This window comes from Henckelia pumila, chromosome 1 (assembly GCF_033568475.1).
Source record: "Henckelia pumila isolate YLH828 chromosome 1, ASM3356847v2, whole genome shotgun sequence".
Lineage (NCBI taxonomy): Eukaryota > Viridiplantae > Streptophyta > Magnoliopsida > Lamiales > Gesneriaceae > Henckelia > Henckelia pumila.
Window position 1 is genome coordinate 95744659 of NC_133120.1, and position 21649 is coordinate 95766307.

Here is a 21649-nt window from a genome sequence, read left to right on the forward strand (position 1 = left end):
TATTTTTTTGCCCAGGCGCAGAAAATCCCTCAGGTTGTTCCATGTAAATTTCTTCTTCTAAATCTTCATTTAGAAAAGCAATCTTTACATCCATTTGGTGTATTTCAAGATTCCGCAAAGTGAAAATTGCAAGTATCACTCGGATTGAAGTTATTCTCGTTAATGGAGAATAAGTGTCAAAGTAATCAAGCCCTTCACGTTGACGGTAATCCTTGATTACCAATATGGCTTTATACTTATCAATTGTTCCATCTGATTTCATCTTCCTTTTGAAAATCCATTTTGAACCTAGAGGTTTGCTTCTTGGAGGAAGGTCCACTAGTTTTCACGTATGATTTTGCAAAATAGATTCTATTTCAGAATTTATAGCCTCTTTCCATTGAGGTCCTTCATATGAATTAATAGCTTCATTGAAGCTTTGAGGTTCACTTTCCATCATGAAAGTGATGAAATCCGGACCAAATGATTTCTCAATTCTAGCTCTCTTGCTACGTCTAGGTTAAACCTCATGGTTAACCCCTTGTTTCATTGTTTCGTGAGATCTTTTGGATGAACATGATTCTTTCTTAGATTTGCAAGGGAACACATTTTCAAAGAACGATGCATTTATAGATTCCATTATTGTATTTTTATGAATATCAGGTATTTGAGATTTATATACAAGGAATCGATAAGCACTACTGTTGTGTGAATATCCAATGAAAATGCAATCAACAGTTTTACGTCCAATCTTGACCTTTTTCGGAGTAGGTACAACTACTTTAGCAAGACACCCCCACACTCGCAAATATTGACATGAAGGTGTTCTTTCTTTCCATAGTTCATATGGACTTTTATCTTTCTTATTTCGGGGTACCTTATTTAAAAGGTAATTAGCTGTTAGAACAGCTTCTCCCCACATGTTCTGTGATAAACCATAACTCAATAGCAGTGCATTCATCATTTCTTTCAAAGTGCGATTTTTCCTCTCTGCAACACATTGTTAAGAGTCAGCTCTTTCCCAGACGTCATCTTTAAGATCACTTTCCCTCGTCCTTTGATATCAGAGGTAGCAAAATTGCCCATAAACAATTTTTCACTATTCTCTAATTCATCAAGCGTAGCAAATATGTCCTTGTCATAACAAACATGACGGGTAGCACCAGTGTCAATCCACCATTCTCTTGGATTTGATCCAACCATATTTACTTCAAAAAGGACAGCACAGAGGTCCATGTTTGAAACCTCTTTAGATATGTCCTCCATGAGATTTGCTTCGCGGTTTCTTCTAGGCTTTTTGCATTCCGAAGACTTGTGGCCCGGACCGCCACAATTATAGCATTTTCCAAGAAACTTTTTTTTGAACATATCTTTCTTTGGGCCCAACTTGGAGCCTCCACCAACAAATTTCTTTGCCTTTGAGCTTTTCTTTTGCTCAACAACATTAGCTTTAACAGCATTTGGAGAATACAATCGTCTTTCAAAACTCTTGTTGTATTCCTCGATACGAAGTCTAACAATGAGTTCTTCAACATTCATCTCCTTTCGTTTGTGTTTCAAGTAGTTCTTGAAATCATTCCAATCCGGAGGCAACTTCTCGATAATAGCTGTCACTTGGAAGGTTTCACTTAGCACTATGCCTTCAGCATGTATGTCATGCAAGATCACTTGGAGTTCTTGAACTTGACTGATCATTGATTTAGATTCGATCATCTTGTAGTCCAAGAATCTACCAATGACAAACTTCTTAGCCCCGGCATCTTCGGTTTTGTATTTCCGATCCAAAGATTCTCATAATTCCCAAGCCTTCCTTTTCTCACTATACACATTGTACAGTAAATCAGCCAAACCATTCATTATATAATTTCTACACAAGAAATCTGAATAGTGTCATGCATCAACTGCACTAGTAGTCTGCACATCTCCCTCAATAGATTTGGGAGCATCCTCAGAGAGGAACTTTGCTAGATTCAAGGTGGTAAGATAGAACAACATCTTTTGTTGTCACCTTTTGAAATTCAAACCTTCGAATTTCTCCAGCCTGTCAGCATGGCTTAAGAGCCTTAGAGTCATCATAGCAGCAGCACCAGGAAGAGTTACATTTGGAACATTCGAGTGAGTCGAATAGGCGTCCATATATGAACTTGAATCACGTAATCGAACCACGAAGGTAAATAATCTGTTTTAAGTTTGTTGTACAAAAATATTACGTGAACTTTCCTTCAAACCAAGAATAACGTTTGTTTCCCAGGATACAACGACAAAACCTAGTAGTCACCTGGAACCAAAGTACTACTCTGGCGAACTAAATATATACAGTAACGATATTACGTAGAAGGTAATTTAGTAGTTCATGAGAGATCAAAACAAAGAACACAATAGTTGGAGCGAGCTACTGCATGCACGGACAAAAGCAATATCCAAGGTAAATAGAGCACTCAAGAGCTGAAACTCCAGAAGCATATACAATCATGAGTGCAGCTGCCCGGAAATAACGAAGATAGCAGTAGCAGTAGGCAGGTGCACGAGAAAAGTTTTGGAGTTCACAGCTGATTGAGGATGAAGAGGAGAGCAGAAGAAGCAGCGTGTAGAAATTATCAATTTTTTTTTTTTTTTGGTTAAGAATATCATACTTCCACTTCCATAATATAAGCATTCGGACGCACATGTATGGAGAGCCATCAAACAACCGAGCAGTTGGATAATAAATATGGAGGGCCATGTGCAATTATAGCCAAGGAACAAAACGTGTGAACATGTATATATTCAAGGAAGGCGGCGGCCTACAACCATTAAATTCTATTCAATTATTTCAACAGAAATAAATGTATTATTCAGCCAATTTATTTATTAAATAAACTGTCAAAAGTATGAATATCACATATAATAACGGAAAATAATTTGAGGACTGAGATTTATACAATGATTAATTTTTTTAAAAAAGGCCAACTACATATGCCCTTGATTGGTGTGTTTGTTTGTCGGCAACCTTGGAGGCTCCAAGCATTGGTATATTGCTAGAGAGGTGGAGAAGGTCAGAAGTTGCGGTTGAGGAGTGTAAGGCATTCTGGTTTCGGGGTGGGTGAGAATGGCGGAGAAGGGAACACTAATTGTATAAAAATTTTGGAAACCCATGAATATATGGGAATGAGAATAAATTTTCAATTAAAGCTCAAATTGGAATCCCGAACGTAATAATTAGTAGAAATTCATCAAATATAACGCTATGAATCAATTTTTGAAAAGATGCAAGAAGGTCGTAGCATTCAAGAGAAAGCTAATATTATCCCTAGTTATGCCCCAATTCAATATAACGCTATGAACAATGGCGGAACCAGGTATTATTCAAATCCGCCCGGGCTAGAATTTTATAGCAAAAAAAAATATATAACAATTAAAATCAAGAGTGAGATACCTATTCATCGTAATCTCAAAAAACTCCTCGTAAACAAGATCTTCAATAATTTTTGCATGAAACTCGTAATATTTGATCCAAAATCTAAAAAAAATTGCGTGAGATACCTAATTTGATCCAAAAAGTTTAAACAAAGTTTAAATTTTAAAATGGCTACTAGCGCAAAAAAAATTAAACAAATTTTTTCCAGTATACAAAACAGCTTATTTGATCCAAAAAACAAAAACAAAACCAAAAGAAACTAAAGTTGAGCCAAAATACAAACGCTGGAAGAAAAAGATATCAAAATTCTCAACTAACTAATATTGATACACACGTTTTATTTTGAATTCAATTCTCCAAATCAATGTTAGTATTCACAAATCAACAATCATCAACTCAATTCTCATTCACCCAATTAGAAAACAAATTTTTGAAAACAAAAAAAAAAAAAAGCAGTCCAAAAATAGAATGCAGTACGTTTCCCCAAATTTAAACCAAATGGTCCCAACTCTCAATCACAATTCAAGATTCACGGTCATCACATTTCAAAGGACAAAGAGTCAAAAATCATATTCATACCAATTACCAAGTAGAGAACAAAATTCCAAAAAAAACCCAAAAGGCAAAAATCCAATATTCACGAACGAAAATCTGCATATAAACACAAAAATAAATTACCATATATATGAAAGCAAAAGTTGAAAGAAAGAAAAAAACAGAGTACTGCCTGTACAGGGACTCGGACTTCGGACTCACAACTAAGAGAGATCTTCGCAACTTCGTGGCAGAGACGAATCAGAAGATGCAACTCTACACTTTCTTTGTGGCAGAGACGATGCGGAATTGAAGAGTGGTAGAGCGGACACAATCACACGCATCAACCCACTTTAGTCCACTTTTGGAAGTTGAAAATTGGGCTATTGAATTTTTTTTAAATGGGTCACCGTGCTAAAAGAAATGAAGCCCAAATATAGCATATAAAAAATTATTAGAAATTTTTGGGCCACCTGGGCTATACGTGGGTCCGCCCTTGGCTATGAATCAATTTTCACATGCATGACATAAAATATGCATCAAAATATATATCGTAAGTTATTAAATAAAAGTTTAAATAAAGTAAAAGTCCTAGCTATTACTAAATGAGGCGACCAAAGAGATCTTAAACAAGCACCGGCAACAAGCGAAGCGATAGCGCGATGAATTCTTTGATTTAGTAGCCCTAGCCCATCCTCCCGTGCTTGTATTTCGGATGCTCATTCTCGGTCCAACGAAGTCTCCTCTCCAGACACCCTAGCCTTCTTACGAGTCTGCCATTTACGTTTAGCCTTCAACGACATATCCAAAGTAATTGACGAAAGCCCCGCAAAAACGCCGGGACCCAGGCTCCCGAAAAGGGTGAAGGTTCTCGAACAAGTACAATATCAGTATAATTCGGTATTTTAGTACGGTATGTCAGCCCTAGCACCACCGGTCACTATATATACTAGCAACCGTGGCACACGCGTTGCGTGTGTAACGAAAAAAATGTGACAAACACGTTCATGTGTAACTTAATACATGTTCCCAAAATAAATTTAATTCAGTTAAATAAGATAAATAAAATATTTAAAACACATATACATACACATCATGTACCTTTTAGAAATGGGTTAAACTAAAAAAAGTTGAGAATACAATTCTAATATATACATGTTCCACAACATAAACAATTTTTTTAGTTACACTTGAAAGAGATTCATGCATTTCAATTTCTGAACTTAAACTTCCCTCAACTCCATTTTGGATTTTTGATGTGTGGACTTGTAGTAATTGTAGGAACCAAAGAGTCGTTGCTACATAAAATCCATTGTCCTGGTGTTGTAATTTCTAACAAAATAATATATTAAAACCATTAACACAGTCACGCACTGATAAGTGCATTTTGTATGCATTAGTTTGTTATATTTTTATGTCTATTTTGTGTGCATTCATATTGTTTTATAAGTTTTATTCATGATTTATTGCATGTGTGTGCATTTCACTCTCCGGGTTGATTTTTGTAGAAATATTGAAGAAATCATGATTTTTGGAGAAAGAGAAGAGCCATAAGCATGAATTACGGAGCAGCTATGGTCAAAAATATATTTTTAATGCTAGAAAGATCCAAATCCGATCGTCACCGTTCAAAATCAAGTTTAAGATGTTTTGAAGCTGTTGTCCAAATTTCAGCTCGATCCGACGGCTAGAACTGAAGATATGAATTTTTCAAAAAAATTGCACGCAAGCAAGGATGTATGCACGGACCCCGTGCATGGGTCCGGATAAGGGTTCGTGCATCTTCGTAAAAAAATCGGCGTTTTCAGTTTAATGCACTGACCTGAACACGGACCCTTATCCAGGGTCCGTGCATGTCGCAGAATCAGAAAAAATAGAATTTTTGGGAATTAAAACTTTCAAATTTCCGGGCTTTATTTCTTGGGCTTTCAAAGACATATAAATAGGAGATTGTCAGACGTGAAAAGGGGTTCGAATCGCATCAGATAGACGGCGGCTAGGAGGCTTGAAGATTGAAGAACGCTCCATTCGAGTTTTTCTTCCCTTGTTCTTTTGATTATTAAACTTTTGTCTGAACTATATTTTTCGTTTATTAATTAGTTTTTCTTCAACCAAGACGGCGAGATTGGGCCGAACAATTTTATGTTGAATATGTGGATTTTGATTTGAGATTTTTAGATCTTTCTTCAATTTATTGATTATTAAATTTAAATTCTGTCTTGTGAATAACTTGATCAATTATTTACTTGCTTGTTAATTAATTTCGAGTCGAAAGGTTAGGAATTGATTTTGATCACTCCAATAATTGACATATGGTTAAATCGACTAGAAATAGTATTCGGTTTCAGTATGCGGTTTTAGGTGAAAACTGAATTATCACAAATATTGAATGCATTCATGTTTGATTAGAATTATGAAAATTAATCCGTCATAACTTGAATAGGTTTAACATGTTCTAGAAATAGACTGTTAAACAAGATAGGATAATTCGCCGTGATTTAAGATTAAATCTGGATCTTAGATTTGCCACTTGTTCGCATAAATTGTTCGGTACCTTCGTGTGTCTTGGTTGTCTCAATTTAATTAAATTTATCTTTCAGCTATTTTATTTCTTATTTTTTTAATGATTAAATTTTTTATTTAATTTATTGTCTCCTATTTATTATTTTGTCTAGATTAAGCTAAATAATTAATTTTTGAGAATTGACAACAGTCCCTGTGGGATCGAAACTTGGACTCTTTGTCCACTTACTATAACTTGATCTGGTACGCTTGCCAATAATTATTTTTAATACCGAAATAAGCGGTCACGCACCAAAGTAAAATTGCAAAAAAAAATGTTAATGAAAAATAATTCTCACTTAATAAAAAAACTTGAGAACGTAAGATTTTAGGATACTAAGAAGAAGACAACATTACATCAAATAGTCATCAGCAGTATTTCAAAACTTAGAATTAAGACACTTACAAAAAGGAAACACACAAAAAATTGTACAATGTATAAATGAAGTAAAATCGTGGCAAACGATAGCGTAATAATAATTTCATTCTGAACTAAATAACATTTCCAGTATTTATCAATTATGAAATCATACGATTTATAATCTAGCTTCAAATATGCATAATCAAGCATGAAATTTAAAGGTATACATAGTTAGACAGATACATATACATCTCTTTGATCGCAAATTTTTGTTACTATGCCGCGTAAAATTTCCAAAAGAAGAATCCAACTTTAGGAAAAATATTTTTGACATTTCAAAAAATTTAAATTAAGAACTCTAAGAGGGAAAACAAAAGAATAATAGAAACTAAATAGTACATGAAAAAGAATCTACATGCCATTAATTTAAACTGACGATGTTGGTTTGAAATCACGTTATGTACTACTAATTAGCCAATAAATTAAAATTTCATAAAATTTAGTAACATATAATGAGAAAAAGGAGATATGTTCATATGTAAGAATTCAAAAACAGATATCCCAAATTACATTGAATCAATCATATGTGAGACTTCAATAATCAATATCCATCACTTTTCAGCATGTTTAAATTTTTTGGTATTATTTTTTAAAAAAACACAGAATGAATATAATTAAAAAAAAATGGAGAAGACAATTGAATTCTCACTTGGGGGATGTGATGAAATTTGTAATTTGGTCTCTGTCAGGACACATATAGTTTTGGTGAGAAATAAAACGATCAATTGCTCATTGAACTGGTGAGTTCACAGTAAGTCAATTTAAGGTTTTATTTACAAAAACATGTATATATTCCAGCAAAGAAGTTGTATTTTCCCAAAATAATTTTCTCACTCCTTCAATTAGCAGTAACATACGAAGAGGATGAACGTGTGTTCAAATGTTATCAACACGACACTATAAATGAGATCAATTTTTGGATAAACAAAACGACCAAAAGATATAGTGAATAATGAATAAAGAAATCTAAAATAGAATAAAGCAAAGTAATTCTTATTTTTTTAAAAAAAGGCAAAGAAATAAAAAATTAAATTCAAAAATTCAAAAATAAAGAACACATAACTAAATCCAAAAACAAAAAAAACTAAAACAAAAAAAAAAAAAATCACTTACATGAAAGGAATAATTTTGGATACGAAACAACGGATAATGGTTAATGCGTGTGGATACGAAACACCAGATAATTGATACCTAAAAATTGAGAGTGACTACATGAGGCAAATACAAAGGAGCGCGTGCTGAAAGTTTATATATTTTTAAAAATATATATATAAATGCAATAAGGTAAAGTAATGGAAATATACATCTACATCATCGATGAAACCTGACATTTGCATGATTGATGAAACATGAATAAATGTTACACGATGTCCTTTCCAGTTTCCAGATTGAGTTTCCATAAGACAATTTCAATAATGCAAACAATATTCTATACATCAAAGATGTAATATGTCGGTTCGCGCGTTGAAGCTAGTTCAGAAATAATAAACAAAATAAAGGCGAAAAACAACTCACAGTATAACCATAATCGCATTAAGCTAATACCGAAGCACTGATTAAAACAAATATCACAACAAAGCACTGCTCTTGGGTCAAATGAAAATGTAAGAAAAAAAAACACTAAAAACTAATAGAGAGATATATTTCATTGAGAAAGGAAAAAGATAGATTATTTATTTTTTTTCAAAAAACAAATCAGAGCATAGCCATAATCGCATTAAACTAATAGCACAACAAAGCACTGCTCTTGGGTCCGATGATAATGTAAGAAAGGAAAGCCTAAAAACTAATAGAGATATATATTTCTATAAGAAAGAAAAACAATAGATAATTTTTTTTAAAAAATATATATATGAATTCTTTTATGAAGTTTGAAGAAGGTTTACGAAAAGAATAAAACATATCAGCCACGAAACCTTGAAATTAGCAAATTGGAAATTAAAATTCAGTCCGATGGAAAATATAATAGGAAAAAAAAAAACAAACGAAAAGCAGACCTGAAAAACAAACGAACAGCAGATGTGGTAGACCTTGTGCGCTGAACAATTGAATGAAGCGTATACCTATTGTTGGTCTGCAGTAGACTTTAACCAATCAAAATTTCAGCAGATCTGAAGAGCTTCTTGCTTGTTGCTTGGAATACAAATCTAAAGGAAGAAAGGAAAAAAATTAAATCCATATCTGAGCACATGTATGAAAGTTGAATGTTATGATTCAATACAATCTCAAGCCTTTATACTTTATCAATCCATTAATTATTATTATTTCCAGTAATTTCACATCAATATAATGATTAAATCTATCATGATATGTATTGTGTTTAGATAAAACACTAATTTTCATTTCTTCATTTAAAGATACCTAATTATAACCAAAACAAAACCTATTTACCATAGCAATAAAATTATATGATGCAAGACAATGAGATCTTTTAAATAGATACCGGTGAAGAAAGTGCTCTTACCTTTGTTTATATACCCTAAATGAAATCTATTTTACCTTTGTTTTACAGTGGAGTCTAAATTTCCCATGAGAAAAATGTAATTTGAAGCAAGTTGAATCATGAAATACAAACGATGAATTATATTTAAGCAGCATTTCTCAGTAAACATTTTTTTTATCAAATACAAATGTTTGTATTATTAAATACGAACATATATTTGCTCTGTTTTATTTTTGGAGCAAACATATATTTGCTCAGAATATGAACATAATATTGATTACAAACGTTAATTATTTTGTTGTGTTTGTATTTTCTGTTTTTGTGTCATAAATAAATTTTAAATACAACAAAAAAATATTAGAAACATTAATACTATCATAAATATTGTATTTCATAGACCATATTGTATGAAAACCCGTCAATGGAAATACAAATGATGAAGACATTTGCTAAAATTAAATGTATACAGGGACCAAAAAATTGAATATAAATTTCAGTCCTTGAAATCACACTTCTCTTCTGAATTCCTTTACAACACAATAAAGGAAAATTGTGCATCATTGATGAAAGTAAATGACGATGAAGATATTCCAGAATTAGCTAAGCAAACAATAAACAACAAAATAAAAGAAAAACACAACACACAGAGCTCTTGTCATAATCTCATGAAGGAAATAAGTTAATGATAGAAAAAAATAGGACCACAAAGCAGAAAACAAACAACAGAATTCGGATAAATAGAATACCCAGACGAAAGTCTTCATTAGACAGTGAAAGAGAATTGCGAAAAATTGAAAAGCATAAAGTATAGATTATAGAAGAACTAAAAATCTGATTGAATGAAGCAAAAACCGTGGGCGCTGAACAATTGAATAAAATGTATGACCTTGAATTGAATTAAATCTTGTTGGTCTGCCATAGAGGTTGTTGACCCATCAGGATTTCAAACAAATATGGAGGGTTGATGCCAAACGGGTCAAACGGGTCTAGACCCGTTTCAAACCTTCGATGTATTCCAATCCCGTCGCTGTAGGAATTTGTCTGGTTCGAAAGAGGAAGCAATGAACTTTCAACTGAAGGGTTGTAGCAAACATAGGCGGTTTTGCCTCAGCAGAAGCTAAAAATCGATGGGTTTTATGGCGATCTGCGAAGAGCCAGTCGGTGGGTTTTTAATTATTTTTTCCGCCACTGAGGGGTCGTTTGAAGCGTGAGGGTTTTCGCCATTTCTGCCGATGGGTATGGTTTTCTTCTTCCATTCTATGTCACCACGATGGTGAAGAGCAAGAGGATGATTTTGTTTCATGGGTTTGGTCATACCAAAATGAAGTTTCGTGGGTTTTTTTTTTTTTGTTAATTGATTGGGCAATATTAAACATACAAAACAGATTCTATCTTTCTATCTTTCTATCTTTTTTAAATTAAAAGATTTAAAAAGATAGAAATATATATATATATATATATATATATATATATATATATATTTCCTGTACTTAAAAATTCATTGCTAGGGTTGTCTGCGAAGATGGCTTCGACAGGTTTGAGGCAACTAGCCCTTCAATTTGGAATTTCCGACTTCAGAGGAAATCGGGTAAAATTTTTGTTTCGTTCGAGTTTCCACTATCATTTTTCCTTTTCCGTAAGCAATCGTTTTCATATTTGCAGAATTCGAGAACAAGAGGCAGCTTATTGGGCTCTAATCTGCGCTCAGTTTCAATGGTACTGTTCTTTTGAAACCATTCTTTTCTTTTTCTGTATAACGTTTTCAAAATGTTTATTGTGGGTTTATTATCGTTAAGTAAATTGCTTTCGAAATCCGATTAGCGTATTTAAATTGGGTTCTGCCGGAACGGCCGTTCCGGAACAGGAACAAGAACGCCAAAGATACTGGAGGTTTGCCAGTATTTTTGCAAACCTCCACTATCCACATTAATTTTTTGTTTTTTAAAATTATTTAATAATACCTGTATTAGATAAGCGAGTCTGTGTTTTTTTAAGCTTTTCCTACATTTTTCCTTTTTTCTTTTTTTTTTTGTATTATTCTCGCATTGGCCTTCCTGCAGAATCTGAGAACAAGAAACATTTTTCTGGAATCTAATCTGCGATCGGTTTCAGTGGTATGCTCCTTTTTTTTAAACCTTATTTCCTTTTTCTGTTATAACCCGTTTTGATGACTCTAATATCTAAATTATATCCTTTCTTTTCTCATTGTCATCCATCCATTTAATGTTTCGGTTGTTCTTGGTGGAACTTGACATGGTTTCTTAAATGCATTTCAGAAACAAAATTGTTGGAGCGCAAATATTCCTGATAGATTTCGTAAAAGGGATTATGAGCTGCTATGTAAGGGCTCGTGTTCCCGAAATTCAGGCTCGTCTGTGGACACTGGTTTTATTGTCACCACCTTAAACTTAGCGAGGTAATTTCCAATTTCCTGCCAAATTTTTTGACCGGGTTGCAGTTCCAATATCCCTAACGTGGAAAACTAACATCTAGTAAAATACATGGTCATTAACCCAAAATCATCTCTCAAATCCAAAAAGAAAGGGGTTCGTTTTGTTTACTTGATATTTACAAATATATAGGACAATTAAAATCTTTTTTTATGAACAATTAAAAATCTTTTCTACACTTTGGGACAACAGTCGCAGCTAAATATCTTTAACAAACATCTCAATGTACAACATTTCATGTTTCCGGTGGATGTTGTTTCTTGTTGTTTTGTTTCTAGAAACATTTGTTAACATATATCTAGTTTTTCCAGGTCAGTTGAGAGCTGGCGAGGAACTATTTTCTTAGTCAGAGTGTCTTCAACCTCGTCATTTTCCTGACACATGGACTTGACGCATTAGCTCCTCTAAGTAGGAGCATGTTTGGGAATGTATGCATCTTTTTTATAGTTAGTTTTCCACATGCTATATCGTCTCATTTATGATTTAATGCAGAGTTATCGAACTTGAGCTTTTTATTTTCATTTTTATCTAGTATATTCACAGTAATTTTTCCCAACAAGAAAAAGACAGTGTGGAACAAGTTAACTTGGACAATGCTGCAATCTCGTTTCTTGGAACATTTTTGTTATGGGTACTAGTAATCCTTGCATGCAGGTTAGCTGTTCTCTTAAATGCATAGCTTAAACTTGGATACCATTTATAACATATTGAATGAAATTGAATATCTTACAGCAAATTGAACCCAATGGTCCCTGCCACAGAAGCTGGTAAAATTGTGAAGCTACTCCTAAAATTTGTTGAACGAGCTTCATTAGGGCTGGCACTCGACTGTTGGTTGTCAAGGTGGATTTTTATTTGATGGTTAATGAGCAATGTCTGATAGTTTCTTTATATTTATTTCATTATTGTTATCATTATTTTTAATCCGTGGGAGTTGGAGCTGGTGTGTCGAGCAATGTCTGATAGTTTCTTTACACCTATTTCATTTTTATTGTTATTATTATCCTTGGGAGCTGGAGCTGGTATCTCTTGAATTAGGATCTATGTCCTAGCCCCTAGGACAACCAAGTTGTCTACGATTAATTGTTTCTTTGGTATTTGTTTTTTCGGAGTTCAATTTTTTTGAACCAGTTCATGTGTATGTTAAGCTCGGGGTTTTAGTTTCTCCAATTTTTATCTTGTGGAGTTAACTGTCAGTCCTGTATTTTGAATGTTGATTTCTGTGTCACTACTCACTACTAATTCGTGTCTTGTCTCATGGCTAATGCATCATCAATACTAGTACTCGGATGTACGGTTGCATGCTGTTCATTTTTAACTGAGAATAAAAATAAAAGTAATAAATGGTGAAATAATAAAATGACATGTTTGTAAATAAATATCCATAAAAAGACAAAAAAAAATTTGAAAGTGCCATTTTCGTAAATAATTAGTTGTCAGTGGATAAAACAAAATGACCTTTTAGTAATTAAATCTATGCTAAAGGTCAAACAAATAAAAGGGTTGGTCATACCAACCTCTCAACTTTAATATAGACAGTATAGATAGTATATATGTTCATCTATGAAAAGTTTTCTCAATTTCATTTGCATTTAACTATTTGTAGCTGACTTGTTAGTTAGCCAACAGTGGAGTGGTGGCAGTTTGTTCACCTCTATGTGTGGACTGGTTCTATATTTGGATCCTGGATAGCTAAGAGAGATTTTGTTTTTCTTCCTCCCCTCCCCCCCCCCCCCCCCCCCCTCTTCTCTAATTGCAGAATAAATCTGATTTCAAAATTCATGAGTCCAAATGATGCTGTGGATACTAGAAATGTAAGTTCAGCTCAGTACCTAACTTTTGTGTTTGAAATCTTATCTCATAACCTTTTGACTATCTGCACAAATATCTAGAGTTATTTATACCTTCTATTTTTCGAAGCAGACTCGTCACCATACATACTCTGGTAGTTTGGTTTAAGTAGAACGTTGAAAGTTCAATGCAATAGCAAAGAGAATCCCAAAATATGCATATCCAGAATTCCTCGTCTTTGACTTTTTGTTTCAGTGCCCTGTTTCCCTGCTTTATTAAAAGTGAAATAGCTAAATTTTTTGTCTTGGTTGTTGCATGTTTTTACAAGGATGATCTTGTCATTGAGATCTTAGCATATCAGTAAATATAGAGAGACTCGAACTATTTAAAACAATGATGTTCACACATAAGAAAACATTATACAACCTTTATTTGTTAATGTGTTGCGTACTCGAGATCCATCAATGAGTGTTCATATTACCCTTTTCTTTCTTGCAACTTTACAGCTGTTAAAACTACTTAAGGGATGTGATTTCATGTTGTTCCACTTAGCTAGTTTATTGCCAAGTATTCATTCTCCACTATATGATTTTTCATTATCAAGAACATTTTAACGAAAAATATGTAAATAAATTTGTTGCTCCTTGGCAGATTGCTTTCTCCTTTGCTGACAAACTTGGGAGCAACGTCGCGTATACTGCAACTCTTGTGTCATTGAATGAGTTGTTTGGTTACTTGACCGAAGATGTGGCCATTGTGGATGTTCTTATACTTAGTTTGTTTGTGTGTGGTTTAAGGATGGTAAGCATACATACATTTTGGTTTCTTGCTACATTTTGGTTTCTTGCTCTTGGTATTTATGGGCTCCTTTTCCTGTGTGCACGTATTTGTTGGAAATATTGTGTGCTGATTGAGGTATATTGTTTCATTTAGTTTCATCGTTTTTATTTTAATTTTATCTGTAGGCATGGTCAACATATATAATTTCAAGGCTAAAATTTCATGCGACCCAGCCTCGCGTTGTAAATGAAAAGACCGAAAACCAAGGGTGAAGGATATATGAAGCTTTTGAAACAACCGAGGTTTGTATTTTGGTCTGTGCTTCACCCTGTGTGATGAAAATGGAAATTGCAAATATGTTTGTCAATTTCGTGGTATTATGATTATCGTTTATATGTCCTGAGGTGACATTTTTTTATTTAATTTTTTGGTTTATATATGCAGTGAAAATCTGAAGAGGAAGACGAAGCTCATGACTATTAGATTATTGATGTGGCATCAATATGACCAATGATGCGATGCACATTATAACTTTTATTTATCTATTATTTATTACTCTATGGTTATGTTTGGTAGCATTATTAATAATCCATGTACAAATTTATCCTTTCTAATCCTACGTTCTTCTCATCATATTATTTATTCATCTATTAATTATAATTTTACATCAATCAAATCATTAATTATTTATCATACATCAATCAAATCATTGAATTTAAATTACTACATTACCCCTATAAATAATATTATTTATATTTTATTTATTTTTTAAAAGGATAAAATAGTAATTTATAATTTTTATATAAAATTTAATCAATCAAATCAAATATAATCTATCAATCAAATCAAATATTTTATCCACTATCATTTATTATTTATTTTTTATTACAATACATTACTTATCTATATATTATTTATCCCATCATTCGTACAAGCATACCTTAATATTATTGATTTTACACTAATATCCTTGTCAACCTTATTTTTATCAATAACTTAGGATTATTAATTTTTCAGTGTATTTTATTTATTATATTTATATTATATTTATCAATGTCTATATTTTTATTATTTTGTTTATTTAATTTTATATTTTGTATTAATTTTTATAATATATATTTAATACAAAGAGCATTTTATACCAACTGTATAGAGTTATTGTCCCTCATCTTATCAAACTATTGCCGGTGTGTTTGGTAGCTCATATTAAGGAGAATAGTGAGTTATAAAATAAGTAATCCCCGTTCGGTAGCCTTTTATATTTAACCTACATGATAAAGTCTACAATAGATTGACCTAAATAAAGAAGGGTTAACAGAATCCTTCTTTCAATCTAATTCGCGCTTTCCATAAATACCCCTTGGCCGCCTTAATATTGCAGACCCTTGGCCGCCTCAATATTGTAGACAACTGGATGATGCGTAACTGTTTTTTTCTCCGAGCTAAATCAATCTAAACGCAAGTATGTCAGTTGGAAGCACCTTGCTCACGATAAGATCCAAGCTTGGTAGATAAATTTTTGACGTTTTCTTTTACGATCTCGTTTTAGAAAATTCCAGAAATCGGAGGAAGCACCTTACATTGTTTTGAATCTTTTATTGAGGAAATTGAATGAAACTTTTTCTGGGTTACAAACCTTTCCATTCTAATTACAAGAATTTGCAGAAGTTTAGACGTCGATTATGCGAAAAGGAAACAAGATATGGGCATTAAACCTATATATTTTGCGAAAAGGGAAGAAGATTAGAAGGAATGACTCTCCATCTTCGCGATGCCTCAATCAATTGCCATCAATTATTGGTTCGGTCTATATCATATTTCCTTTTAATAATCTGGCTAATAGAGGCAATATAGGTATCACAATATAATATATACCTATTACTTCAATTTATCACATAAACCAAACACAATACACACTAACATGTTAATAATCATTCACACCAAATACATATATTATTAAATTTTATCCATTCCTTATCAATCAATTTATCAATCTCTGAGTTATCCCATCACACCAACTAAACACACCCTGCGTGGACTATATTATTAACATTTATTTATATTTTATTTATCTTTCTATTTTAATTTTAACAATTAACAAATTTATTCTATATAAAAACTCTCTTTTAATTTTATATAATACGAGTATTTTATGATAATTTTTAATAAATAAATCTCTTAGATTTTTTTTTAATATAATACAAGTCATTGGCTTAAAAAAAGAATTAAATAAATTTATTTATTTAAAAGTGGTTTTATTGAAAAAAACAAAAACGATTTGAGCCTTTGGATAATTGTTAAAAAATTGATTTTTTTAAATAGAAACATAAACAAAGAAAGACAAAATCAAAATTTATGGCCTTTAGAAATCACTTATTTTCACTTAAACGTGTTTTTTTTTAATAACAGTTTTTGTGCACAAACACTTAAGTTTTAAAAAAATAGTTTTTTTTTTTAAAAAAAATTATTTCTTTTTTTTAGTTGATTTCAATAACCAAACACACTCTAAATTTTTAGATCTTATATATCTTCATAATTTTATTTAATCATTCATCTCGTACTTATATAATAATTACTAAATGCATATTATTTACATTTATTCCTGTTTTACGAATGCAACACGTGTGCACCGGTTAGGAGTGATTTTTCGGTATACCCCACCAAAAATATCGGTATGAAAAATATTTATACCGGTACCGATATCGAAATTTAAAATTTGGTAGAAAAAAATCTATATCAATACTATATAGATACCGAAAAAATGAATGTATATCGAAAAATTTCGATATGATATCAGTATAATTCGGTATTTTAGTACGGTATGCCAACCCTAGCACCGATCACTAGTATGTGTATATATCTATATATATATATATAGAGCAAAGTATATAATATATATATATATATATATATATATATATATATATATTTCTATTCTATTAAGTTTCTCCCTTCATACGTTGGTATGACATCTGATTTACACCAACTGCTACTATTTTTCATTCAAAAAAATCAGTACCGGTAAAATAGAAGATGAACGTGGGTGAGAGAATGACCAATAACAGCCAACCAGTTTTACACCCTCACCTTATTTGCTTAAGAATCGTGAAATTATTTTTTTTCCATTTCTCAGGCAAATGGATTTTGGGCATATAATCCACTTTCACAAATTGAAAGGTTCGAATTACTGCAGCATTGGAAGCTCACTCATGGAAATTTCCTAATTACATGCCTCCATTACACTAAAGTCACATAATCTGGTGAGTCATGCTTTTAATTTTGTACACTGTCGAGCATGTATTTTTAACTGGATTGGATTATATGATTCTTGATATTTCTTTCTTTTCTTCATGAATGATTGCCTATATATATTGGATGCACACTAACAGTTTGTAAAATTGCAAAGTGAATGTTTGCCTATATATATTGGATGCACATTTCTGTTTTCTTGAAATGTGACATTTGTTAATCGAACAATGAGGGGGTTTACTCCCATGATGCTAAGACCGATTTCGACATAGCTTATTGCACTTTCATTCAAATCATAGGCTAAAAGTCCAATCACCGGAGCAATAAACGTGTAGTTACGCACATTATAGTAACTGTCAGACCAAATTCCAAGATTTCGGAAGACTAAATCAACCATCCTTACAAAAGGCCATGGAAACACTTTCATACACGGAGTAACGGGAACAATAACAACAATTAGACTCATGCATTTTAACTATATTTTTTGTTACAAAAGGCCATGGAAACACTTTCATCCACGGAGTAACTGCCACTCTGCAGTCGTAACTCACTCTATTTACTGATAGTTCGCAGTTACCACAAAGGTCAGATCAAGTAAAAGCTACGTTTGCTAAATATCGGAATGTTTGAACATTTTTGTTATTTTGTCGAACATGTTGTTTGCAGAAAATAATGACAGAACCAAGAGAAGTATATAGAAATCCAATGAAATAAACAGACTAAAGAGAGTAATTACGGACATAATCACAATCGAGATAAGAGGTCTCACCATATGATATGCTAGAAATCCAAAGATGGCGTCCGTAACTACACGGAATTGCTATTGATGCTGAGATTTCCGAGTAACGAAGCCATGTAATTTGCAACTTTGAATGAGAGAGCCATGGACCATGAATTGGTTTGAAGCAGTAGAATCGTAGGAGTGCAGATACCCGAAGTTGCTGAATGAAGTTGTATTGAAGAGGTGGAGAAGAGCAGTTTCTGGTGCGTTGTCTCATTTTGAGACCCACGTCCAAAGAATTGTAGAGCATCAATATTTTAAATTTAATTTTTGAAGGTAAAATAGGAGCAGTTTTTGAGAGAAAAAATGGCCATACCAAAAGAAAAGAAAGATTACTTGCCACACCAACGTACAGAACAGTTACTATTGTAGGCTCATGTTTAATTAAATAGAAAGAGATAAACAGACTAAAGAGAGTAAAACGGACATAATCACAATCGAGATAAGAGGTATCACCATAGAATATGCTAGAAATCCAAAGATGACGTCTGTAACTACACGGAATTGTTATTGATGCTGAGATTTCCGAGTAACGAAGCCATGTAATTTGCAACTTTGAATGAGAGAGCCATGGACCATGAATTGGTTTGAAGCAGTAGAATCGTAGGAGTGCAGATACCCGAAGTTGCTGAATGAAGTTGTATTGAAGAGGTGGAGAAGAGCAGTTTCTGGTGCGTTGTCTCATTTTGAGACCCACGTCCAAAGAATTGTAGAGCATCAATATTTTAAATTTAATTTTTGAAGGTAAAATAGGAGCAGTTTTTGAGAGAAAAAATGGCCATACCAAAAGAAAAGAAAGATTACTTGCCACACCAACGTACAGAACAGTTACTATTGTAGGCTCATGTTTAATTAAATAGAAAGAAATAAACAGACTAAAGAGAGTAAAACGGACATAATCACAATCGAGATAAGAGGTATCACCATAGAATATGCTAGAAATCCAAAGATGACGTCTGTAACTACACGGAATTGTTATTGATGCTGAGATTTCCGAGTAACGAAGCCATGTAATTTGCAACTTTGAATGAGAGAGCCATGGACCATGAATTGGTTTGAAGCAGTAGAATCGTAGGAGTGCAGATACCCGAAGTTGCTGAATGAAGTTGTATTGAAGAGGTGGAGAAGAGCAGTTTCTGGTGCGTTGTCTCATTTTGAGACCAACGTCCAAAGAATTGTAGAGCATCAATATTTTAAATTTAATTTTTGAAGGTAAAATAGGCGCAATTTTTGAGAGGAAAAATGACCATACCAAAAGAAAAGAAAGATTACTTGCCACACCAACGTACAAAACAGTTACTATTGTAGGATCATGTTTAATTAAATAGAAATAGATTATTATTATTATTATTATTATTATTATAAAACAAATCTTGGAGAACTGTTTGAACACGATACCTCTTGAGTGGGGACGAATAGGCAGATACTTGTTCAAATAGACATTGTACAACGAATACATTGAATTAATTAGTTTTGGGAATGTTTCCTTAGTCAACTTCGATATTATTGGAATTTAAACATGCTGAAAACATTTTGATTTTGATTTGAGACACTGTTTGGAAATACTTTAATTTAGGGTTGGCAATGAGGCGGGTCGGGGGACAGAGATGACTTCCCCATTCTCGTCCCCAAATTCAACCCGATCCCCATTAATTTTTATCGGGGATTCCCGTACCCATCTCCGTGGGGACCAAATCCCCATATCCATACCCATACCCGAAAATATATATATATATATATATATATATATATATATATATATATATTTATATAATTTTGCTATCCTGCCCACCCACTGTGCCCACATAATGTGCCCACCATGAGGTGACACTCAACTATTGGACGCACAATTCATCACATCCAATAGTTGAGTGTCACCTCATGGTGGGCACATTAGGTGGGCGTGGTGAGTGGACAAGATAGCAAAATTGTATATATATATATATGTATATATATATATATATATAGAGTTTCTTTCAAGTGCCCACCTATCATGCCCACTACCATGCCCACCAATGATTTGGAATTATTCTATTGTACCTACAATTTATCACATCTTTATCACATCCAATAGAATAGTGCCACATCATTGGCGGGCATGGTAGTGGGCATGATAGGTGGGCACTTGAAAGAAACTATATATATATATATATATATATATATATATGAATTGGTAAATTTTATTATATAAGAATATAAAAATTATTTTTATAATAAAATACCTAAAATATTTTGGGTCAAATTTTTTATTATAATATTAACTTTTAAAATAATAAAAATATTTTAAATACAAAATATTTTTATAAATAAAAATTATTATTTTAAAAAAAATAATATGTATAAAAAATTTATCAAAATTATATATTGTTTCTAAATTTATCAAAATAAATAATATATATATTTAGACTAATATAAATACTTTATATGTGTACGTAACATGAATGAAATTCAAATAATATGTTTATGTTATAAAAAACTACGTTATCATAAACGGAATATTATATTTAATGTATAAAAATATATATAAACGAAATAATAATAATACTTTTAATTTTAATTTTTTAAATAATATTTTAGGTTTAATAAAATTAATAATTAAAATATTTGTATATTATTATTATTATTATTATTATTATTACTATTATTATTATTATTATTATTATCGGGGCGAGTTCGGGGATGAGAATAATATTCTATACCTAGAGCCGTCAATTTGGGTTAGGCCCATCGGGTTGGCCCGACCCGCCACACAATTTAAGTGGGTTGAGTTGAAATTTTTTCAACCCAACAAAATGTGGGCCTAGATGGGCCAACCCGCCTAGGCCCGCGACCCGCGCGGGTTTGCCTGCGGGCCTGGAAAATTAATAATTTATTTTTATTTTTATTGTTATATATGTATTTTTTTAATAAAAGTTGTGATTTTTTTTGTATTAATTACTTTATATAAAATTTATACACATGAAATCAATATTTAAAATTTTTATTAATATGTTTCTATTAATATTTATTTATGAAATAACATTTATAATTAATTATAATATATTTTTATTTATTTTTATTTGTCGTGATCCAACCCGCGGACCGGTCCGCCTAATCCGCAATCCACCTTGGGTTGGGTTGGGTTGAGGATTTTCAGCCCGCCAGGATGGTGGGTCGGCCCGCCATCGACCCGCCAAAAGGTGGGTTTTTGGTGGGTCGGCCCGCCCCACCATGGGTTGGCCCGTTGATAGCTCTACCCATACCCGCCCTAATATGTTTCAGA

General features: G+C 32.5%; 1 protein-coding gene and 2 long non-coding RNA genes across 4 annotated transcripts; 1 reads left to right on the top strand and 2 right to left on the bottom strand.

Moving 5' to 3' along the window:
• Nucleotides 1-948: 948 nt before the first annotated feature.
• LOC140869564 (uncharacterized) lies at nt 949-1674 on the bottom strand. Its single transcript, XM_073272970.1, has one exon. It carries the CDS (start codon nt 1672-1674, stop codon nt 949-951), a length of 726 nt encoding a protein of 241 aa, XP_073129071.1.
• A 2214-nt stretch (nt 1675-3888) lies between these two features.
• On the bottom strand, nt 3889-10674 carry LOC140890577 (uncharacterized). 2 transcript variants are annotated; one of them, XR_012152216.1, is made up of 3 exons: nt 10223-10674; nt 8007-9040; nt 3889-4683 (listed from the first exon to the last, which is right to left on the bottom strand). It is a non-coding gene; the product is annotated as an uncharacterized lncRNA (long non-coding RNA). The 2 variants fall into 2 exon arrangements; XR_012152215.1 differs by having other exon boundaries at nt 3895-8084; nt 8891-9040.
• A 323-nt stretch (nt 10675-10997) lies between these two features.
• LOC140879476 (uncharacterized) lies at nt 10998-11729 on the top strand. The gene is made up of 3 exons (XR_012149432.1): nt 10998-11052; nt 11397-11450; nt 11613-11729. It is a non-coding gene; the product is annotated as an uncharacterized lncRNA (long non-coding RNA).
• The last annotated feature ends 9920 nt before the right edge of the window (nt 11730-21649 follow it).

Excerpts from the sequence above, each read along its gene's own strand:
- LOC140869564 (XM_073272970.1), bottom strand. The coding sequence starts at position 1,674 with ATGATCAGTCAAGTTCAAGAACTCCAAGTGATCTTGCATGACATACAT.